Genomic DNA, 8,617 nt, shown 5'->3' on the forward strand with positions numbered 1-8,617 from the left:
TACCGGACAAGTATTAAACTCGTTGGTGATAGACTTAGGTTACTTTCAAAGTACCACGTTTGAACCGGTGGATGGTCCAATAATGCTCGGAAATAATTCGATTGACCGTTCAAAAAAAATTCTACACAAACTAACTCATACACACCCTCGACTAGGGGTGTAAACGAGCCGGGTCGAGCCCGAGCTCGACCAGACTCGAGCTCGGCTCGTTAGGTTTTTATGAAGCTCGAGCTCGAGCTCGGCTCGGTTCGAGCCTACTTCTTTGAGCTCGAGCTCGGCTCGCGAGTAAAACCCAAAGCTCGAGCTCGGCTCGAACTATTTTAAGAACAACCTTAAATGAGCTAAAAGCTCGGCTCAAGCTCACTTCAACATCGCTTAAACAAGGCAAAGCTCGGCTCGAGCTCGGCTCATCAATGTTATCATCATTACCAATGTATTATATATAAAAAAATTAAAATTTTGTATGGGCTCGTTTTGGCTCGCGAGTCTAAACAAGCTTTGTATTTCAGGCTCGAGCTCGGGCTCGATAACAGAACGAGCTCTATTTCAGGCTCGAGCTTGGGCTTGGGCTCGTTAAGGCTCGGCTCGTTCGAGCTTTTAAACGAGCCGATCACGAGTAGCTCTCGAGCCTCTGGTCTTGTTTACATCCCTACCCTCGACCAAAAAAAAAACAACGAGAACTCTACTTTTGGCAAGAGTGAAAAATATTTAATTATTTATTGTAATCAGAAATAACACTACAATAGATACTACTTCCGAAAAGTGAAAACCCTTCCCCTATCAGGCTATCACCACAAAACCATCATGTCTTCCGCCGCTTACAACCGTCTCCGCCGCATCTTCAACACAACAGCCGCCGCCACCACGACCACCGCTGCCGTTAACGCCGCCGCCACAAACACCACCACGAGAACAATAAAAGAAAAGTCAAAAAAACCCAATAAAAACACCACTTCGCGACCCAAGACTCAAAAACTGGCATTTGAACCCTTACCCATGTCACAACTAACAGATTCATTAACAAACCTCAAAATGTTCATCGACAAATTCAAAAAAGCTTCAAACACAGGTCCTTTTCGTTACAGTTACAAGTACTACGAAGACGTTGTCAACCATCTTGCACACGCTAGACAGCACTACTACATCGAACAAATCCTCGAACACCAAAAAAGATACAAAACGGACATGACCCACGAGCCATTTGTTGCTAGATTAATCTCTTTGTATGGGAAATCTAGAATGTATGATCATGCACGCAAGTTGTTCGACGAAATGCCTCAGTTAAACTGCCTGCGTACTGTTTTATCCGCCAACGCCCTTCTTACAGCCTGTGTTAATTCCAAAAGGTTTAACGAGATTCCGGAGTTGTTTCGGGAGATTCGTGAGGATTTGGGGATCGAACCGGATGATGTGTCGTACAATGTTGTGATCAAGGCTTTTTGTGATATGGACGATACTGATTCGGCGTTGAAAGTGATCGATGAGATGGAGAAAAAGGGGTGCGAATGCAATTTGTATACTTACAATACGGTTCTTGACGCGCTATATAGGAATGGAAACATATTGGAAGCGGATAAACAATGGGAGGTGATGAAAAGCAAGAATCTTGAACCAGATATCAGAAGTTATAACGCGAAGGTGCGAGGATTGGTTGTGGATAAACGGATAACGGAAGCTGTTGGATTACTTGATGAGATGAAGAGTAATGGGGTGAACCTGGATGTGTATACTTACAATGGTGTGATCAATGGGTTTGTTAAGGAGGATGATTTGGTGGAGGTTAAGAAATGGTATGCAGAAATGGTGGAAAACAAGATTGTTCCTGATTCGGTGACGTATAGGATAATCATCGCGTTTGCGTGTAAAAAGGGTGATTATAAATATGGGTTTGATATGAGCAAGGAGGGTTTGCTGCAGGAGGATAATGTTGGTAGATTAAATTTGCAGAGAGTGTTGGATGGGTTAGTGAAGGAGTCTGCCATTGATGAAGCTAAGGAGCTTGTGAAACTTGTTGATGAAAGTAAATTCATATATTATAAACTTAAGTTGGCAGCTGATTTGTAATTTGTATTTTTTTATGTTCTTAGACCATTTTGTTTATCTGCAATGCCATTTTGAAATGGTTTATCTTGGATCATTGTTGCATCTTTGTTCTCTTGTTTTAGCTTAAAGTAGTGAACATCTAGTGATCTTCAATGGAGATCATATTCAAACCCATTTTCATGCGTTGTCCTTTATGTTCAAAATTGACGAGTTTTGTCCTTTATGTTTTCATATCATACATGTTTTGTCCTTTAGGCCTAACCCAGTTAGTTTTTTCAGTTAAATTTGGTCATGTGCTTTGCACATGAGGGCATTTTTGTCAATTCAAAGGTTGCAGAAGCTTTGAGCTGTAAATCTGCCATTGAACTTACCTTTGAATTGACAAAAATGCCCTCATGTCCAAAGCACATGACCAAATTTAACTGAAAAAACTAACTTTGTTAGGCCTAAAGGACAAAACGTGTATGATATGAAAACATAAAGGACAAAACTCGTCAATTTTAAACAAAAAGGACAACGCCTGAAAATGGGTATAAAGATAAAGGACAATCCTTTAAATTCACTCTTTTTTTTAACTTGTAGTTTGTATTAAGGCCTATGGGTGGTACATCTTTGCAACAAACACTGATGGGAATCAACTATGAGAGGGAAGTGAGTTATAAGTATTCTTCAGGGGCTAAAGCAGGGTAGTATAAGTAATAGAGAATAAGGCGTGTTAGAGGTAGGATTGAGTTTGTCTAGTTTGTTAATGCTCCTGCATTTGTGCGTGGAGAGAGGGCGTAGCCCTGGATTATCTCTGTTTCTGTCCTTTTATCTTTTCGTATGTCATCAGCTTGTAACCTGCCTTTGAATCATTCAATAAACTGTTCTACTTTCGTGATTGTATTGCCCTAATTTCACAAACCCTATCAAACACTTATCTGGGTTTTCTTGGATTTGAAGTACAACGGTATAAGTTTCCGGGTTAAATGTTATTTGTAACGGCCTAAATGGCTAGAACTAAAAATTAAGATACAGAACGGCGGGTGGTCATAAAAAATGAGGACAGCTCAGATTGGGCAATGAAAGACAGGAAAATCTCCCCTACCGAACTGCATACTCGTCGACTAGCGAACAAGTGAAAGAATAACCTTTTGTTCTTCTAATATTAGGATCTCTTTTGCTAAACTTGCTGCACCAACCATTCCACGATTAGAGTTTGTGTCGTCACCTAACACTAAAGTAGATTGCAAATCAGAAGCTTCTATCGATTTTCATAGAGGTACATTCAAAACCTTGTCAAGTGAGACCAGCTTACAACTTATTAGCAATTAACCTGGGATTTATTGTTTAATCATAGGATTAATCACGTGCATCATAAATCGCAGAACACGCCATGTATACTTTCAAAATCCCGTTCAGAACACCATCTTCTGAAACTTCCATATAATTAACCGGGGTAATTCAAGAAAAATAATACATATACTCTAGCAGACCGACCGAATAAAAACAGTTCTAGCTAGCACTAAATTAACAACTGAATTCAACTCCATTTTTCACCCCTTCCATTTGCAGATAACTAGAACGGAAATCCTCACAAACCCTCTTTCGTTTCAAGCTAACGGTTGCCATCCTGCAGAACACACAGTATAAGAACTAAGATAAGCAATTACGTCTTTTAAGCAGTCTTCTAAATTATGATTATATCTACTAAGCTTCAACTTTTTTGGTAAACTAGTGGATGCTGGATTATAATTGGCGACAACTTCAAATTTAATCCAGTCACATGGCAATATGGTAATTAAGTAGTATGGGTCAACTTGGGTCAACTCACAACAGCTTTAAGCTAAATATGAATATGAATACAAAAACTATAATTTCAATATGAACATTGACAATGGTTACCATGAGATGTCATGTTGAGGGTGATTCACTCAGAAGAAGTGGCCTCTTGTTTAGGTCTTTTCTGCTCGGCAGGCGGCCCGTCTCTCTGTCTTACATACCTTTTACTCTCGTATTTAGATTGCTTTTTCGGTTTTGGTTGATAGGTAGGATACTGGCAAGGAATTATTTCCCCGTTCACATACTTATCACCTAAAACATCATAAACAAGGAATCAATATATCAAAGTAACATGTTTAACAGGTCATGTTCATGATATTTTGCGTCTTTTATATATAAACAACCTCCGTAGTCTTTGTTCTTCACGTCTATGTAAGAATCAGGCAGAACCCAAAGCACTCCAGGTAATCCTACAAAATACAAAGCCCGTTGATATTTAGATATAAATTTCTTCGATCGAACTTCTTGTTAATGTTGATAACCAAATAATGCGGCTATTGGTTACTTACCCTTGAATTTTTCAGATGTTTCTTCATCTACCGTGCACTGGAATCCTGTGTATGTGGTAGTGCTAAAAGCATACATGTTCTTCTTTGCTTCTTCCATGCTGACATTAACAATTTTCTCACAGTTATAAAATCATAAGTTCTTTTTAAGTACTATGCAGTTTTAGCGGTCAAGGGCCAATATTTGAGATATAGGTTATCGCGATGGGATACCGGTAATTTTAAATCAGGCAGAATTTATATATACACACATATAAAACGTAAAACATATATATAATATAATATTAATAGTAAATATCAAAAGTCAAAACTCAAAAGTGCCAATATTTGAAACATGATCGAATCGTAAGCCATGAAATCTTCCTCCGAGCAAGGTTTAAAAGAACGGAAACGAGTTTCGAGGCGTAAGGCCGAGGCGGTATTAATAAATAAATATAAAAATTATATATATTATAAAAATAATAATACTAACTGATTTCATCATCAGATTCATCAAAATCATCAAAAACACGCTTAAAAAAGACATGAAACGCTTGAAATTGACACAAAAAGTCAAAAACAGCTATCAAAATCCCCTGAGGCACACCTGAGGCGCAGCTTTCTTAGCGCCTCAGCCCCTCTGCGGCGCATATACATTTAAAACACCATGAGGCGCCTCACACTCGTTTTTTGGTCGTTTCGCCTCGAGGCGCACGCCTCAAACGTTTTTTAAAACCATGCCTCCGAGTCCACATCAACCAAGGCATCTAATGTAACGGTCAATGAGCGGTTAATAGCGCCGACAATAGCAGTTCCGCTATTCTGGACCGCTTTTTGACACCGCTATTTTGGAAGGCCCAATAACCGTTGTCCCACCGCTATTGACTGCTAAATTAAAGTATACGTAACAGTAGTGAGCACGGGTTGGTTCAGTTCAGTTATGGGTCCCAAACAATGTTTCAGTTTTCAAAATTTCATAACCAGTCGGTTTCAGTCACAAACTGTTTGGTCCTTCGGTTAGATGGCCGGGTCAATTCTAGCCCATTTCAGTTAATAAATCCAGTCAGGTTTTTGCCACAAAGAAAAACAACAAACCCACTAACTTAAAAGAGAGATAACAACTCATTCATTATTTAGAAAAATCAAAACAAAAAAGCTTAAGCCCAGTTTTCTCAGTTATTATACATACAGAACCATAACGATACCATAAAAGCTAGTTACAACGGAAAGGCGTAATAATTCGATTACTAAACATAAGTTACTAACCACTTCACATTATCTTAATCCAGTCAGACATAAACACAAACACCTTATATGCATCCAATTTTAATACACCACCATAACCAACAACCACAAATTAACCAACTGTACAAAACTTATCAACACATCTAAAAAAAGAAATTAAAAAAAAAAACCCCAAACCTTCCAAGAACAGTAGCAAGAGTATTCAAATAAGTATCAATCATCTGTTCCCGGGTCGGAGCCGGGTCTTTAGGAAACTCCATGACAATCAACCAATGATTATAATCACAACCGGGTAACATAATGGTCTCTCTGGGCTCACTACTGCTGCTCCTTCTGGACGAGTAATCCCCATCGACTGCAGCCCGTGTTTGGTGGGTCCGAACCCGGTTCGAATTGGAAACGGGTCGGGTTAAAATGGGTTTGAAGGATTGGGAGTTGGTAAAAGGGAGATTGGAGGTTATTAAGGAAGAGGGTTTTGGGGTTGGGGATTTGGGGGTTAGGGTTTTAGAGAGGATGGAGAAATTGAGAGTAGCCATTGGAAATTTGGAAGAGTGAGGAAATGAAGACTGAGGGATAAGGGTGAAGAGGAGACGATATTTTTAACTTGTTAAGGGCTTGGGCTTGGGATTTGTATTGGGTTGATGGTGAAAGCCCAAAGTTGTTGGGCTGTGTATGAAAGACTTGGGCCTTGGACTTTACATTGGGCTGATAGTATTTTTAGGTGGAAAACCTCTCCCAAGAAGAAACCAACAAGTGGAGTTTGGGAGTTGGAACATCCAACCTTTCGGTTATTGGCATGATCTTCGACTCCGATCGTGGGATACAATGTTCGTAGATTATCTCGGATTAGCTTTCGCTACAAACCAATTATATTAAGGGCATGTTTGGCTAAGCTTTTTGAAACAAGTTATTGACTTATTGGCTTTTTGAAAAGTCATTGTAACACCCTAACACGCTTTAACGGAAAAGGCGCAGCGGAAATTCGTACCATAAAAATTTCTTTCATTAAAAACGTTTTGACCTACTAGCAAGTTCATTATGAAACACTTTCTTACATTATATGCATCTTTTATACTCATTTACATAACAAAAGCATAACTTATAACTATCAATTTACATAGTCAAGTATTCCCGTACAATCTGACTTGTGACTCGGTCTTTGATCGCTACTCCTTGTGATGAAAATCTGTGATTCGTACTACCTGCACCCACCACATACAGTCGAAACATTAGCATACATTATATACAAACAAGATTCTTAATCGTGTAGTCTCGATTTGTTCTATCCACATATTCTTTCCATCCCGTTATCTTTCTAGATATAGTCATTCCATCTGGGTGCCTAATCCTTAGCGAATCTCGATGGAGTACCTGCACCACATTTCATTCTCGAGGCACACTGTTAATAACGTCAATACTTAAGTGTATTGAAACCACGTATGCATTACATACATAACTACGTACATACATACCTACACACATTCATACATACATTACTTCATACAAACATACCTGCTCACATACTTACATTCATACATGCATTACGGCGTACAAACATACCTACTTACATGTTTACATACATACATACATACATTACTACATACCAACATACCTACTCACATACTTACTTACATGCATACATACATACATTACTACATACAAACATACCTACTCACATACTTACTTACATGCATACATACATACATTAATACCTACAAGCATACCTACTCACATACCTAATTCATTACCCCGCGTACACGCTCACACATCCCGAACTGAATCACATGTCATAAATGCTTTTAAAATATCTTTCAGATATGTTTTGGATCTTAAAAGTGAGTTTCATACTCATCCGTAACTTACCAAGCCATTTGGTAGGGTTAAGGAACATTATAAAGACTTAACGAGGCTTGGAATGGGTTCACGGGGTCCGAGTTCGAGGAAAAACGAAGAAATTACATAAACAATACAATTGCATCAGACCTCCACCGTAAGCTACGGTGGCTACCGTAGCTTACGGTGGCCCCAAATGCTTACGGTAATTCTAGTCTGCCTTACGGCAGGAATAAATGCCCAGTTCCCACCGTAGCTTACGGTGGGCACCGTAAGCTACGGTGAAGCCCAGATCAGCCCCTCATTTTTACACTAAAATTCGCATAACTTGCTCGTTTTGCATCCGTTCCACTTGAGACTTATTTCTAATTGTTCATAAAACATTTCCCTACCTAATTAACTAAAAATTCATACCTTGAGGTCCTTAAAATTTATAAAATTACATTACCATTACATGATTCATGCATACATGTTCGACCCGTTCGATCTTTATCATACACTTCCCAACTTACCTAACCACATTCGTTTATTTTCCATTAAACTTGCCTTGTCACTACCTTTAATTCATACTTTCTTACATAACTCTAAATAAATTACCAAACAACAAAACATATTAAGTCAAATGGGTAAGTTTGGGATTCACTTACCTCGTGCGTCCAAGTTTGTGCAAAGCTTCCCCTTTTCTCATGATCCGTTAGCTTTCCATACTTGAGTCCATGTCAATTGGGGTTCCTATCCTTTCAAGTCATTATGTCCACATCAAAGCTAGTATGCATGTTCATTCATATCGCATCCATTTCAAACTCTTAGCTACATAGACTTTCATTAGTCAAACTTATCATGCATATGACATGAACCGACAATCCATATTGTTCAACATTCATTTAGTCAATTTATTATCATACGTACGTACACTTAATCGTCCTAACACTTAATCATGATTCTTTAAATTCTCATAGACATATTCATAAGTCTAATCATGTCACTCGCATATTCATTGACTTTTCAGAAAGTCAACGACCATACTTACTTATTCCCCACTTATGAACACACACATTTATCTTGATATGATAAACTATTTTAGTAACGCCATACACATTTCATAATCATGTCATGTAGTACATACAACTACATGATCACTTGATTTCTTACTCGATATTCACAAAAATCAATTTACACATAGTAACTCT

At 38.5% G+C, this 8,617-nt stretch overlaps 2 protein-coding genes across 2 annotated transcripts; one reads left to right on the plus strand and one right to left on the minus strand.

Annotated features, from left to right (window-relative positions):
- The first annotated feature begins 804 nt into the window (after nt 1–804).
- LOC110919667 (pentatricopeptide repeat-containing protein At1g55890, mitochondrial) lies at nt 805–2,064 on the plus strand. Its single transcript, XM_022163931.1, has one exon. The coding sequence runs from the start codon at nt 805–807 to the stop codon at nt 2,062–2,064; it is 1,260 nt and encodes a 419-aa protein (XP_022019623.1).
- A 1,338-nt stretch (nt 2,065–3,402) lies between these two features.
- On the minus strand, nt 3,403–6,167 carry LOC110915365 (DAG protein, chloroplastic). The gene is made up of 5 exons (XM_022160043.2): nt 5,772–6,167; nt 4,374–4,471; nt 4,209–4,274; nt 3,928–4,116; nt 3,403–3,655 (listed from the first exon to the last, which is right to left on the minus strand). Exons 1-4 carry the CDS (start codon nt 6,128–6,130, stop codon nt 3,953–3,955), a joined length of 687 nt encoding a protein of 228 aa, XP_022015735.1. The 5' UTR covers nt 6,131–6,167; the 3' UTR covers nt 3,403–3,655; nt 3,928–3,952.
- Between the last annotated feature and the right edge of the window lie 2,450 nt (nt 6,168–8,617).

This window comes from Helianthus annuus, chromosome 16 (assembly GCF_002127325.2).
Source record: "Helianthus annuus cultivar XRQ/B chromosome 16, HanXRQr2.0-SUNRISE, whole genome shotgun sequence".
Classification (NCBI taxonomy): domain Eukaryota; kingdom Viridiplantae; phylum Streptophyta; class Magnoliopsida; order Asterales; family Asteraceae; genus Helianthus; species Helianthus annuus.

Coding starts and splice junctions, on each gene's coding strand:
- LOC110915365 (XM_022160043.2), bottom strand. CDS start 6,130: ATGGCTACTCTCAATTTCTCCATCCTCTCTAAAACCCTAACCCCCAAA. Junction 4,275..4,373: donor AACATCTGAAAAATTCAAGG/GTAAGTAACCAA, acceptor TGTATTTTGTAG/GATTACCTGGAGTGCTTTGG. Junction 4,117..4,208: donor GAAGAACAAAGACTACGGAG/GTTGTTTATATA, acceptor ATGATGTTTTAG/GTGATAAGTATGTGAACGGG.
- LOC110919667 (XM_022163931.1), top strand. CDS start 805: ATGTCTTCCGCCGCTTACAACCGTCTCCGCCGCATCTTCAACACAACA.